Source organism: Impatiens glandulifera, chromosome 2 (assembly GCF_907164915.1).
Source record: "Impatiens glandulifera chromosome 2, dImpGla2.1, whole genome shotgun sequence".
Taxonomy (NCBI): Eukaryota; Viridiplantae; Streptophyta; class Magnoliopsida; order Ericales; family Balsaminaceae; genus Impatiens; species Impatiens glandulifera.
This window is the reverse complement of record NC_061863.1, coordinates 48,956,256-48,970,395: the sequence shown is the minus strand read 5'-3', so window position 1 is coordinate 48,970,395 and position 14,140 is coordinate 48,956,256. Positions and strand designations below refer to the sequence as shown.

Genomic DNA, 14,140 nt, shown 5'->3' with positions numbered 1-14,140 from the left:
TAAATATTTATCTGTCAATCTAGAAAACAAGGTCTTCTGGGAAAATCCTGTTTGATGAAGGGCCAACTTATCCCATTCTCATTCAAATTAAAGTATAAAATCCATAATAATTTTAATTTTATCTTTTAAATATTAAATACAAAATGGGTATTTTAATCATTTAACCCAAATAACCACATAAAATATACCTTTTCAAATAACCCCCTACATGAAACAAGCACAAAGAGACTGCACCTTTCCGAGAAAAATAAGAGACATGAGAAACCTTACTGGCTTTAAAAACACAATAAATAATAAGGTGGGTGCTTGAAGAAACATTTCAATATTCAACTGACAAAGTGAATGTGCACAAAAACAGTATAATGGTGAGAACTGAGAAACAGAGTAAGCAACTTCACCAAAAACACATCTAGAAAACGTAAGAAAATATGTAACATATAAACCACCGCCTTATCTACTACTTTAACAAAGACCACCTCCTCCCCTCTACAAACAACAAACAAAAAACGGTTCCAATGAAAATCTCTATATGGTAGTGGGTAGGTTATAGGTAGGTTCTTAATTATTATTATTATTACATGCAAATTTGTAATCAAGCAGGAAATGAGATGTGGAGATAGAAGAAAAGTGTGTACCTTTTAAACTTTGTTGAGTTTCTTCCTTTTAGTCGTCAATAAGATACCCAGACAAGCCTTATCGGATGGGTACAATGAAACAAGAGAAGAAGAATAACAGGTTTATCTTACTTGAGAAGGAGAACAAAGCAGGCCTGATGCATCTGCTCCAACAACTGCAAGTTCACAAACATTACAAAGCTGCCCCTCCACATTTGGCACAAACTTAGAACTACAGTATGGGCAGGACACGTCTTTCTGTCCCCTGTAAATAGGAACATAAGTAGCCCCACAAATAACAAACGGGTTTCTGAAATCATAGTTCAGCTGACACGCATCATTCATGCTCTTCTCAGAAGCCTGCAACACTTGCCTCGCCATTTTCACCTGTTTATCATTAGTTGGGTTTGTTTCTAGAAGCCTCCTGGAAAAACTAAATGCTGTTGCGAAATTCTTAGCCTTGAAGCAGACAGTCATGGCATTCTGCAAAGCAAGCCTCAAGTGAGGCATTTGGAGCTTGCAATGGGTGAAATAGGCAGCAAGCTCCTGTTGCCGCACCAAGTCATCTTTGATTTCCTTCCTTTTCACCTCCATTTTTAAGCCCAATACATATTCTTTCACTATGTTAATCAATTCCTTCACTTCATCAACTTCTCTCCTTGACTCAACTACGATTAACGGAATTGTGTGGAAGATATTGAGGAAAACTCGAAGAGCCTCACTGAATTTTCCACCTGTTGTGGCAGTGTATCCAGCCTTTAACTTTTCTTCCAACTGAGAGAAATTGAAGATAAGTGAGGGTGGCCCCCTTACATTGGGACTAGCATTTTCACTCCATCCACGCTCAATAGCCAGCGAGATGATTGGCGCAGACGAAAATGCACGTAAATGTGAATGGCTACCAAAATGAAGATCGAGAAACATGGGTTTCATCGGACCAAAATTCCTTATTCCCAATTGCCGGCTCAGCAACCTCATTGCAGTATCAAAGTGTCCAGCTGCTGCATGTTCAGCAGCAAGGGATGATTTTTGTGTCCAGATTTGGCTCACAGGCATTCCAGGGGAGGGGGGAACAAAAACCGAGCTAGTGCTAATTGAAGCCTTTGGAGTTTCGCTCTCAGGAAGTCCCAAATCTTCAAGGTCCCATCCTCCATCTTCTTCTTCAACATCACCACCAGCTTCTCCATCCTCCAAAACTGCATGAGAAATGCCATTTGGCAAACCATCTACATCAGCAATCTCCAGTTCTTCACCCCAATCAGCATCTGCATCTTCATCTTCTTCATCTGCCGCACCCCCCCTTCCAATAGTATCTAATCCACCCTCAAATATGCCTCTCATGACCCTCAAGAGTGGCCAATCAGCACCAGAAAGAATCGGGGCAGGAGGCATCAAAAGGGAGGGAACTTTCCCTTCTGGAAGATCAGGAACATTATCACCTAACTCAGCAGCTAAGCGTTCAGCTACATCCTGTAGGCCATGGAGAGATGCAGTGATATAAGCAAGAGGAAAATGACCGGCATTCTCCAAGACTTTAACACGTTCTCGGACATCACCAAGATACAGAGCATTGTGAAATTGGCCCATAACATCATTCTTCACTTCAGCAATTTTTAGCATCTTATTTAACTTCTCCGTATTCCCAGTAACGAGATACAAAAAAGATAGCCTCTCAAAATTCTTCGTCCTTTGGTAGGCATACTCCACGATCCCTGTGTTACCTTGACGTAGAGCCTCTACACCCAGTTTATACCAATAATCCTTTTCATCAATTTCCTTAGCTGAAGCAACTGCAATCTCTATGTTACCACTAGCTAGAGCCAAATTAAAACGAGTTCTCTCATCTTTGACAAAATGAAGAGCAACTTCAGGGAATCCTTTCTGCTGTAAATAAGCAATCATTGCTTGTCCACAGAGTTGATTGTTCTTTATCATGCTCATAACATGATCATACCTCTTCCTCAACAACGAGAGCTTAAATAGATACTCTGTTGCATCAATAGTTATAACTTGATTCTTTCCATCCCTGTCCAGGCAAAAGATGTTATTTCCTGAAACTTTGGAGATATATATTGGTACGTCTAGAGTTCTCACTATTCCACTATCTCCATTGGGAAGGCAATACTTGATATGATTCAAGGTAGTATAAATGAAAATTCCGTTATCATCCCAGGCTCCACTTTTAACGCGTATAGTTTCGTGGAGAGTGCACTGGTGCACGAGTTTTTTGTTGGCAATAATTACAGCATGTTTGCTGAGCAAAGCCACACTTTCCATATCATTGGACCAAACAATGTACTTAACAAAAGACGCCTGAAGATCACCAAGGATAAGTCTCTGCTGTAGGTCAAAAATTACAACTTTATCATCTGCCCTACACAGAAGGTTCCCTGTTCCAGCATAAAATATGGTGTCAGTAGCAAAAGGTAGACTACTTTTCTTAACAATCTCATTCTTGAGATTCTTCACTAACACTTGATTGTTGCTTTTGTCGAGTACTGCAAACCTATTTCGTGCCACAAAAACAGCTGATCCTCCCAGACCTCTTTTAGCTTCTGGCACTGTATCACTTCTGCTTATATTGTCCTTTGGTACAACATACAGCTCATAAGAGCCACCATCTGTATCAGAACAGATCAAAACAGCATTTTCAGTAGGACTGTAGGAGAGAGTTCTTGGACCCTGGTTTAGACTGGTAGATCCTGGACGCCTAATGGGAATAACTTGAGTGTCTTTTTGAGTGGAGAATTCATAGAATCGCAAAAATCGATCTTTAGTGTAGAACAAAGTATCACCACTCACAGAGAATGCAGGCCTCTCCCTTTCCAACTTAAATACAACCATACCGCTATCATGACCAGCAGCCAAAAGATTCATTTCCGGGTGAGCTGAAAGAATCCAAAAGCGATCATGCTCACGCCGAAAGGTCTGCAGACTTGTTCGCTTTGTTGAATCCCAAACACGGATACTCTTGTCCTCTGAGTTCGAAATAATAATATCATGTTTGGCAAGAAACATGACACATGATACATTGTTCATGTGCCCCCTCAATGTGTCCACTTCCCAAGCCTTGGTTTCTGAAAAAAAGATTATTAAGCATCATTGTTATCACATAGACATATATTAAAAGTTAAAGGTGCATGTTTCTTTCAATATCATGCTTTGATAGCAGATCACATTGATCATGTGGCTTAATAAAGATTAAGGAAAACTGTATGATTGAAAATGGAGTAAGAAGAAAAATGTAGGGGGAGAAGAGGGAGAACTCACTTCTCCACAGTGGATTGTTTCAGTACATTTTTGTAAATCTCTATATAAAGTTTTTGCCTATGAAAAAAAAAACAAGTTCTAAATAGAAACTACTTTTAATGACAGTATTCTAAAACCCTTGTTTGCCTAAACCTATTAAATGAAGACAATAGAAATAGGAATAAACAGTGCAATGCAAGCTCATCAAAAGTTTAGTTCTATGATTCTAGCTAAAGAAGTTGGATTATGATGCACCTACACAACAAGCTGAAGATTAAAACCTTACCATTCATGCGCCATAACTTCACTTGACGATCATCTGCTCCAGAAATAATTAAAGGTAGGGTGGGATGAAATGATGCCCAATTGACACCACGATCATGACCTTCCAATACATATTTAACAACAGCATCAACACCACCAAAAAGATCCGTGTTCATCTGACTTAGCCGCATAATGTCATCTGCAGGGGAGGCTGTCTTTTTCCTCAAGGCACCAATATCCCAAACACGTACAGTCTGATCCAGGGAAGCGGACACTAGAAGATCTTCTTTTGGATGAAATGTGGCACACATTACATAGTGATTATGGCCAGTCAGCACAGAGATGCACGTCCTCGACTGCCAATTCCAAATCCTGATAGTCTGATCGTCACTGGCACTTACAATCCAAGGATGTTCGTGATGAAACTGCACAGTTCTGATGTAATCTAGATGCCCAAGAAGGGTAAAAAGACACCTATGAAGCTTGTAGTTCCAAACCTTAATCTTGTAATCATCTCCTGCATACAGTGAAAAAAACATAAGATTATATCAGATTATGCGGCATCAAAGTGAAACAAAATCTTAACCATTTGAAATTCGCATTTCCAATTAGTATTGCAGGGTCAAAGAGTTTAAAAATAAAATAAAATCCACCCAATCAAACCACGTAACTTGACATCAAATTAGAAAGATGAAGATAAGACAACAAAGCACCTATTATCTATGAATAGATCAATAACATTTCAATCAGATCTAATCAAATACAGAAAAAGATTGTACAAATTGGGAGTATAGTAACTCCGCAAGCCATTTTTTAGCAAACTCACTGGAACCATGTAACAAATAGTAATTGCTTAAACAGCAAAGTTACCCTCACATTTTAATCACGTGGGCTATAGAACTCCAATCAGTCTGCAGCATCAAACAGTTAAAAAAAAGGTTCACCAAATGAATCCCATTTAGCTAGAAACCACATAAAAGGAAAGTTGCTATGTAATTCAAAACATAGAGGTACATTTTATCATTACATAGATCTCTATATAACATAACAATAAGATTGAATCAAATGTCACAAATTTCCAAATCCCAAAATTATGAAAAACAATATTCATGCATCATAAAAGAGTATAAAAAAACAGCACCTCCAGATACAAAAAGTGGCTGAGACTTATGAAAGTGAACACCACGAACAGGACCCTCATGTTCGTCGAATCTATCAATTAAAGTCCCCATACGATAATCCCATAGTTGGACAACACCACTGTGAAGACTTGCTAGGATCCATGGTCTCTTGCTGTGGAAACTCAGTCCCTTAACTCGATTGCTCTTTGTCTCGAATTTCGTCAACATCGCCAATGATCACAGAGAATTTCCGAGGTTCTCTACATTACATTACACTTGGAACATTAAGCTATGGAAATTCCAAAGTAAATAAGAGTATACGGACAAAACTTCCAGAATATAACCATTACTTATAGCGATTGATTTCATGAAATGACATATCTAAGGCGTAATAAGTAGCAACGATCATCAAGAGAGGAAAACAAAAGATTGGAAGTAAAATGAATGAATCGAAGATTTACCTCGGATCAGGTAGAGAATGTTGTGTAATTTCCACCAACGGAGACTGTTAGATGAATGAAGATTACAGGATCGTAGATCGGGATTCTCAGATTAAAAGGATGGAAGAGAATCAAGAGGGTTTTTTAGTTCTCTTTCAGTACTACTAGCAGATCTGGCTGATCATCAAAGTTGAGACTAGAGAGCTTCATTGTTAAAAACACGCCTCGACTTTTTCGGAAAATTAAAATAAGTCCTTCTACTGTTTTTCCAAATCCTTTTGGACTTCGGGCATAAATTTGTCTGTAAAATACTAAAATTTTTGCAGTAAAGGAAATGAAATAATCGAAGGTGAAATAGGTAGATGGTTCATTTTAATTTGGCAGAGGATAGTTGTACGTTGCTTACTAATCATCGGTTAAGAATAATAATTTTAATTGTCGTTCAGAATATTTGGTAAATATTTTTCCGACATCGTTTCATTGGTTAATTCGGCTTGCTCTAGTTCAATACTCAGCATTCGCTCCCTCTTCTAGCCTAGCGGCAAAAGAAGGTGGATACCCCAAGTCCTCAGCCTCTTAAGGTTCTGGGTTTGAGTTCGTCAAACGATAAGTTCTACTCTTCTAGTTAAATTGGTTGAATAAATTTGTGGATTATGAGCTTAATCCGCGTGGACTAATCGTATTCCGAAGAAGCAGAACTCAATGTTCTAAAAAAACTTATCATTAATGAATTTAAATGAGTTCATATAAACGTTAAATTTTTTTTTATTATGAATTTATTTTTATAAATTGTTTATACAATTTGATATTGATATAACAATTATTTATTTTAATTTTGATTATGCCGAATGATATTTGTATTATTTACTAATTAATTTATAATATATAACTCTTATTTGAATTTAATAAAAATATAATTCTTATAAAAAAATGTTCTAAACACACTTTTTTTTTAATACATTTCTTTCAATTAAATTAAACTAGTTTAAATTTATAAGTTATAACAAACTTAATGGACATTGATATATTTCAATTTCAAGTAAAAAGGCTTAAAAATAATGTCTCAAATTGAAAGTTAAAGTGAAAAGTTTTAATTTTAATAAGCAAAATTTTCAATTTATAAGCATTCTAAATTATGTGGAAATATTTTAGCGAAATATTATATTAGACTTTTTTGAATAATAAAACACGATCAGACAACAAAATTACCTAATTATTTCCGTTAATTGAAAAAAAAAATGGTTTAAGAATATTTTAGACTTCCACACCTTGTTGGACCTTCATTGCTATAATACTATTTACATATGCTATTTGCCCCCATCTCATTTAACTATTTCGCACAAGAACGTGAGTATTTTCTTCGGTTTACTCATCCTTTATCGATCTGATATTTGCCCCATCTTATTTCATTGCTATTTGAAATCCTTATTATGTGTATTTAGAAGATTAATCTAGTGTTAATTCCTAACACCTTATATATTCGTTCATAGATCAATCAAGGGAATCAATGAGCATAAAAACCTTCAATAGCCTACACAAATTTAAGGTTTATCTCAACCAAGAACTCCATGCTATAAGTTGATCTCGAGAACCTCTACCATCATTCATGAACTGGCAACAAAATTTCAATACCAATTTGAGAAACATATCAAGTGCATTGGTCAAATTTTCAATCACTAGGGTGAATCATCTAAACATAGATCATGGTAGTGAAATTGTCTATAAGAGAACAGGTCGATGAGAGAATAAACCGGAAATTTATATATTGTTATTATTAAGCTTATTTACTTTTATAAGAGGTTTCTTCTCTCGGCCATGTAATTTCTAAATCTGTCTGAATTTGGATGTAGATAAGTAATCGTCAAGGAAATATCTCACGAGCCAAATGAGATCAGATTGGAAACACAACTTAGTTAGATTGGAATTTCCCATATAAATCCGAATCCATACCCAGATCTAGAAAGTGTTTTCAAATGAGCTCAACAAGCAGCTTAACAAGATTGTATGTTATAAGATAACAAAACCGTATTGACACATACAACATTGTAACAAGAATTAGTGTAAAGAAGCAAACATGACGTTATTCCTGCTGAGGAACCTTACTGAGATACAGCATAAATACGACTTCCAAGAGTAGAAATCAATTCCACCACAACAAGAACCCATTGAATAATACAAAATGTTGTTGTACTACAAGAATTTGGGTGCTTTGAAACAAATATTTGATAGACCAAAGAAAATGCAACAGTATAATAGTGACAACAACAATCCGTCCTTTAACTCAGTAAAAAAAGAAAACTCAAAGATACCAAATGACTCTACATAATGAAACATGTCAACCATCTCCAGACATATTATACCAACCAACCATCTACTAAAACAAAGAAAAAAAAAAGGACCTCTGACCATTCTTGTCTTTAAACAACAAACCAACATTAAAAATATATATCCAGTCAAAATCTCTTGGGCGGTTGTTCATTATAACATTGGAAGAACATATAATCAAGCAGGAAATGAGAAATAGAAATGTGGAGCTGGTTTGATGATGGGTACCTTTAAACTTCAAGTTTCTTCTTCGCTTACAGTCAATCCAATCATATATGCTTTAGAAGGTCCACTACAACAATATAATGGTATTTAAAATATCTATGCTCAGCTACTGGTTTATCTTACCTGGGCAGGTGAACACAGCAAGCCTGATGCGTCTGCTCCAATAACTGCAAGTTCACAAACAGCACACAGCTGCCCTTCACAATTTGGTACAAACTTAGAACTGCAATATGGGCAGGAAACATCTTTTTGTCCTCTGTAAATAGGCACATAAGTAGCCCCACAAATGACAAACGGGTTTCTGAAATCATAGTTCAGCCGACACGCATCATTCATGCTCTTCTCAGAAGCCTGCAGCACTTGCCTCGCCATTTTCACCTGTTTATCATTAGTTGGATTTGTTTCTAGAAGCCTCCTGGAAAAATTAAATGCTGTTGCGAAATTCTTAGCCTTGAAGCAGACAGTCATGGCATTCTGCAAAGCAAGCCTCAAGTGAGGCATTTGGAGCTTGCAATGGGTGAAATAGGCGGCAAGCTCCTGTTGCCGCACAAGGTCATCTTTGATTTCCTTCCTTTTCACCTCCATTTTTAAGCCCAATACATATTCTTTCACTATGTTAATCAATTCCTTCACTTCATCAACTTCTCTCCTTGACTCAACTACGATTAACGGAATTGTGTGGAATATATTGAGGAAAATTCGAAGAGCCTCGCTGAACTTTCCACCTGTTGTAGCAGTGTATCCAGCCTTTAACTTTTCTTCCAACTGAGAGAAATTGAAGATAAGTGAGGGTGGCCCCCTTACATTAGGACTAGCATTTTCACTCCATCCACGCTCAATAGCCAGCGAGATGATTGGCGCAGACGAAAATGCACGTAAATGTGAATGGCTACCAAAATGAAGATCAAGAAACATGGGTTTCATCGGACCAAAATTCCTTATTCCCAATTGCCGGCTAAGCAACCTCATTGCAGTATCAAAGTGTCCAGCTGCTGCATGTTCAGCAGCAAGGGATGATTTTTGTGTCCAGATTTGGCTCACAGGCATTCCAGAAGAGGGGGCAACAAAAACTGTGCTACTATTAATTGAAGCCGAAGCCTTTGGAGTATCACTCTCGGGAAGTCCCAAATCTTCAAGGTCCCATCCTCCATCTTCTTCAACATCTCCACCAACTTCTCCATCCTCCAAAATTGCCTGAGCAGTGCCAATTGGCAAACCATCTACATCAGCAATCTCCAGTTCTTCACCCCAATCAGCATCTGCATCTTCCTCTTCTTCATCTGCCGCACCCCCCCTTCCAATAGTATCTAATCCACCCTCGAATATGCCTCGCATGACCCTCAAGAGTGGCCAATCAGCACCAGAAAGAATTGGGGCAGGAGGCATCAAAAGGGAGGGCACTTTACCTTCTGGAAGAACAGGAACATTATCACCTAACTCAGCAGCTAAGCGTTCAGCTACATCCTGTAGGCCATGAAGAGATGCAGTAATATAAGCAAGAGGAAAATGACCGGCATTCTCCAAGACTTTAACACGTTCTCGGACATCACCAAGATACAGAGCATTATGAAATTGGCCCATAACATCATTCTTCACTTCAGCAATTTTTAGCATCTTGTTTAACTTCTCCGTATTCCCAGTAACGAGATACAGGAAAGATAGCCTTTCAAAATTTTTTGTCCTTTGGTAGGCATACTCCACGATCCCTGTGTTACCTTGACGTAGAGCCTCTACACCCAGTTTATACCAATAATCCTTTTCATCAATTTCCTTAGCTGAAGCAACAGCAATTTCTATGTTACCACTAGCTAGAGCCAAATTAAAACGAGTTCTCTCATCTTTAACGAAATGAAGAGCAACTTCAGGGAATCCTTTCTGCTGCAAATAAGAAATCATTGCTTGCCCACAGAGCTGAGAGTTCTTTATCATGCTCATAACATGATCATACCTCTTCCTCAACAAAGAGAGCTTAAATAGATACTCTGTTGCATCAATAGTTAAAACTCGATTCTTTCCATCCCTGTCCAAACAAAAGATGTTATTTCCTGAAACTTTGGAGATGTATATTGGTACATCGAGTGTTTTAATTATTCCACTATCTCCATTAGGAAGGCAATACTTGATATGATTCAAGGTAGTATAAATGAAAATTCCATTATCATCCCAGGCTCCACTTTTAACACGTATAGTCTCATGGAGGGTGCACTGGTGCACAAGTTTTTTGTTGGCAATAATTATAGCATGTTTGCTGAGTAGAGCCACTGTTTCCATATCATTGGACCAAGCAATGTACTTGACAAAAGAAGCCTGAAGATCACCAAGGATAAGCCTCTGCTGTAGGTCAAAAATTACAACTTTATCATCTGCCCTACACAGAAGGTTCCCAGTTCCAGCATAAAAGATGGTGTCAGTAGCAATAGGGAGACTACTTTTCTTAACAATCTCATTTTTGAGATTCTTCACTAATACTTGATTGTTGCTTTTGTCAAGTACTGCAAACCTATTTCGTGCGACAAAAATAGCTGATCCTCCCAGACCTCTTTTAGCTTCTGGCACTGTATCACCTCTGCTTATATTGTCTTTTGGCACAACATACAGCTCATAAGAGCCACCATCTGTATCAGAACAGATCAAAACTGCATTTTCTGTAGGACTATATGAAAGAGTTCGTGGACCCTGGTTTAGGCTTGTAGTTCCTGGACGTCTAATAGGAATAACTTGGGTGTCCTTTTGAGTTGAGAATTCATAGAGCCTTAAAAATCGGTCTTTGGTATAGAACATAGTATCACCACTTACAGAGAATGCAGGCCTCTCCCTTTCCAACTTAAACACAACTATACCACTATCATGACCAGCAGCAAGAAGATTCATTTCAGGGTGAGCTGCAAGAATCCAAAAGCGATCATGTTCACGCCGAAAGGTCTGCAATCCTGTTCGTTTTGTTGAATCCCAAACACGAATACTCTTGTCCTCTGAGTTTGAAATTATTATATCTTGTTTGGCAAGAAACATGACGCATGACACATTGTTCATGTGCCCCCTCAATGTGTCCACTTCCCAAGCCTTGGTTTCTGAAAAAAGAATATAATTCATCATTTTATTACACAGATGTAAATTAGAAGCTAATGAAGCTATTTTTTCAGCCTCATGTTATGATAGTATATCAATATTTATCATGGGGTTTATGAAAAACATCCACTAATAGGAGGCTACGACGAGTATGTTAACTCATTTCCGGGTTAATTCTGGCACTCTTATCACCTTTTTGAAGAAACTCTATTCAAGCCTTTATCTATGAGCAAAAAAAATTCAAAATAGGAAATCTTATAAAGAGAGTGTTCATGAACCGCTTATTTGGGAATATACGCATATATCTATTGACAAAAGAAAATAAACATTGGATATTAATAGTGCATCCCAAGCTCACCAAAAGCATCACTCTACAATTCCATAGCAATGGAATTTGGATTAACTATTCCAAAATCGGTTATGCACCTACATAATAAATGCACACATATAATAAATCAGAAATATTACCATTCATACGCCATAGCTTCACTTGTCGATCATCTGCTCCTGAAACAATTAAAGGTAGAGATGGATGGAAGGATGCCCAATTGACACCGCGATCATGACCTTCCAATACATATTTAACAACGGCATCAACCCCACCAAAAAGATCTGTGTTCATCTGACTCAGCCGCAGAATATCATCTGCAGGGGAGACTGTCTTTTTCCTCAGGGCAGCAATATCCCAAACACGTACAGTTTGATCCAGGGAAGCGGACACTACAAGGTCTTCTTTTGGATGAAAAGTGGCACACATTACATAGTGATTGTGTCCAGTCAGCACAGAGATACACGTCCTCGACTGCCAATTCCATATCCTGATAGTCTGATCGTCACTAGCACTTACAATCCAAGGATATTCGTGATGAAACTGCACAGTTCTGATGTAATCTAGATGGCCAAGAAGGGTAAAAAGACATCTATGAAGCTTGTAGTTCCAAACCTTAATCTTGTAATCATCTCCTGCATAAGGCGTGGGAAAAACATAAGATGATGCCTAGCTGTATGATATGTCTACATAGATCATACAGACTAAGTGATACTGGAGAAGAGTTAAAAATTACAATTTTTATGAAAACCCAAAATAATCTGCATTGCTTCCTATACTGAAATCTAAACTTCACTGTGAGAAACAGAACAAACTAATCCTCTCGCCAGTTAATTAATGTATCAATCAGAATCTCCCTTCCCCATTGGCCAAACCAACTATAACAAAAGAAAGTGTTTGAAACAGAAAAGACAACCTTGATACAGAGCATAGTAGATTAATTTCATTCCAAAATAAATGACAAATTTAACAGCTGATTTGTTTTACCTACCCTTAAAAGTTAATCTTTCATCACATTAGAACATTGCTCCATTATCAACATATTCTAGTATAAAAGATAGTAGTCATTATATACGCAAAGTTGTACAAATTGTCAGTGTACAAAAAGAATTGTAGACCATCTTAGCAGATTTTCTGGACACCATGCAAACATAGGTGCATATACAAGTAAATACAGATATTAATCATTAGCGGTTTGCAATTCCAATCTGTTGTGTCAAGAGTTAAAAGTCCGTTTGGCTAGACACCATTGTACGGAAATAAGCACCAGGCCAAACTCAAGTTGTGAAATCAGAAATATCAATACAAAACATGCAGGAATTATAGATCTATTACATGTCCACGTTATTTAATCAAATATAAAAAACAAAAAATAAGGAATGTACAAATTGGGATTATAGGAACTCCATAACAACTTTTTTAGTAAATTCACTGGGCACCACCTAAAAAATGGCAAGTCAATAGATCTGTAAGGAATACTCACATTTTATTCATTTTGGAAAATAGAACTCCAGTCAGTATTGCATCATCAAACAATTGAAAATCAAGCCTATTGATCTAGACACCAGTGAGAATTTAGATAGGCCTAACTATTCAATGTTGTGTAATTCAAATCCGAAGCATCAATGCAAAACATAGAAGCAACTAATACCTATGCATAGATCTATAACATATCAACAAGATTTAATAAAATGTCCCAAATTTCCAAATACCAAAATTATGAACAAGTAACTATACATCTATCAAATTGTATTAGCAGACAAAAGAAAGTGAAAATAAATTCAGGTGAATATTTCAGAACCTCCAGATACAAAAAGTGGCTGAGACTTGTGAAAGTGAACACCACGAACAGGGCCTTCATGCTCATCGAATCTGTCAATTAAAGTCCCCATACGATAATCCCATAGCTGAATGACACCACTGTGAAGACTTGCGAGGATCCATGGTCTCTTGCAGTGAAAACTCAGTCCCTTAACTCGATTGCTCTTTGTCTCGAATTTCGTCAACATTTCCAATAATCACAAAAAGACTCTGTGCATTACAGTTTAACAAATTAAGCTCTAGAAATTCAGACGGCAAAACTATATATGGCCATACGTTTTCTAACATGAAATCTACTTAGAGAGATAGTAGATTCATGAAATTTCATATCTAAATCGTGATCATTACCAACGATCAATCAGTAGGATAGCAAAACTCAACAGCTTGAAACTAAGATGATGCAAAATTTACCTGGGATCTGTAGGAGATGCTATCTTTGATCAAGTAAAAATGCTATATCATTGACAAGGATGGAGAAAGATGTTAGCTTTAGGGTATAGCAGATTACAGGATCATAGATCGGGATTCTTAGAGAGTTTATCTCGCAGATCTGGCCGAATTCATCAATGTCGAGCTTTCTCCTGCGGTTAGTCCTAGATAGAGAAACACGAGCTTGTTAGTAAGAAGGCGCGGTGCCAACAGTGCAAGATGGAATTTTATTTAATGTAACGTCATATATAACTT

At 37.3% G+C, this 14,140-nt stretch overlaps 2 protein-coding genes across 3 annotated transcripts; both read right to left on the bottom strand.

The window, feature by feature from the left end:
• Positions 1-306: 306 nt before the first annotated feature.
• On the bottom strand, positions 307-5,885 carry LOC124928065 (coatomer subunit alpha-1-like). 2 transcript variants are annotated; one of them, XR_007098448.1, is made up of 5 exons: positions 5,710-5,885; positions 5,269-5,508; positions 4,150-4,644; positions 636-3,691; positions 307-486 (listed from the first exon to the last, which is right to left on the bottom strand). XR_007098448.1 is itself a non-coding variant. In XM_047468598.1 (4 exons), exons 2-4 carry the CDS (start codon positions 5,474-5,476, stop codon positions 738-740), a joined length of 3,657 nt encoding a protein of 1,218 aa, XP_047324554.1. In that variant the 5' UTR covers positions 5,477-5,508; positions 5,710-5,885; the 3' UTR covers positions 307-737. The 2 variants fall into 2 exon arrangements, 1 of the variants encoding a protein (XP_047324554.1); XM_047468598.1 differs by having other exon boundaries at positions 307-3,691.
• Positions 5,886-7,822: 1,937 nt separating this feature from the next.
• LOC124923741 (coatomer subunit alpha-1-like) lies at positions 7,823-14,090 on the bottom strand. The gene is made up of 4 exons (XM_047463705.1): positions 13,868-14,090; positions 13,437-13,666; positions 11,776-12,270; positions 7,823-11,309 (listed from the first exon to the last, which is right to left on the bottom strand). Exons 2-4 carry the CDS (start codon positions 13,642-13,644, stop codon positions 8,353-8,355), a joined length of 3,660 nt encoding a protein of 1,219 aa, XP_047319661.1. The 5' UTR covers positions 13,645-13,666; positions 13,868-14,090; the 3' UTR covers positions 7,823-8,352.
• Between the last annotated feature and the right edge of the window lie 50 nt (positions 14,091-14,140).

Bases quoted from the DNA above. Each gene is read 5' to 3' on its own strand.
- LOC124928065 (XM_047468598.1), bottom strand. From the start codon at position 5,476: ATGTTGACGAAATTCGAGACAAAGAGCAATCGAGTTAAGGGACTGAGT. The intron at 4,645-5,268 runs GTGCTGTTTTTT...CACTGTATGCAG, and splicing joins GCCACTTTTTGTATCTGGAG to GAGATGATTACAAGATTAAG. The intron at 3,692-4,149 runs GTAAGGTTTTAA...TCTTTTTTTCAG, and splicing joins GAAGTTATGGCGCATGAATG to AAACCAAGGCTTGGGAAGTG.
- LOC124923741 (XM_047463705.1), bottom strand. From the start codon at position 13,644: ATGTTGACGAAATTCGAGACAAAGAGCAATCGAGTTAAGGGACTGAGT. The intron at 12,271-13,436 runs GTTCTGAAATAT...CGCCTTATGCAG, and splicing joins GCCACTTTTTGTATCTGGAG to GAGATGATTACAAGATTAAG. The intron at 11,310-11,775 runs GTAATATTTCTG...TTCTTTTTTCAG, and splicing joins GAAGCTATGGCGTATGAATG to AAACCAAGGCTTGGGAAGTG.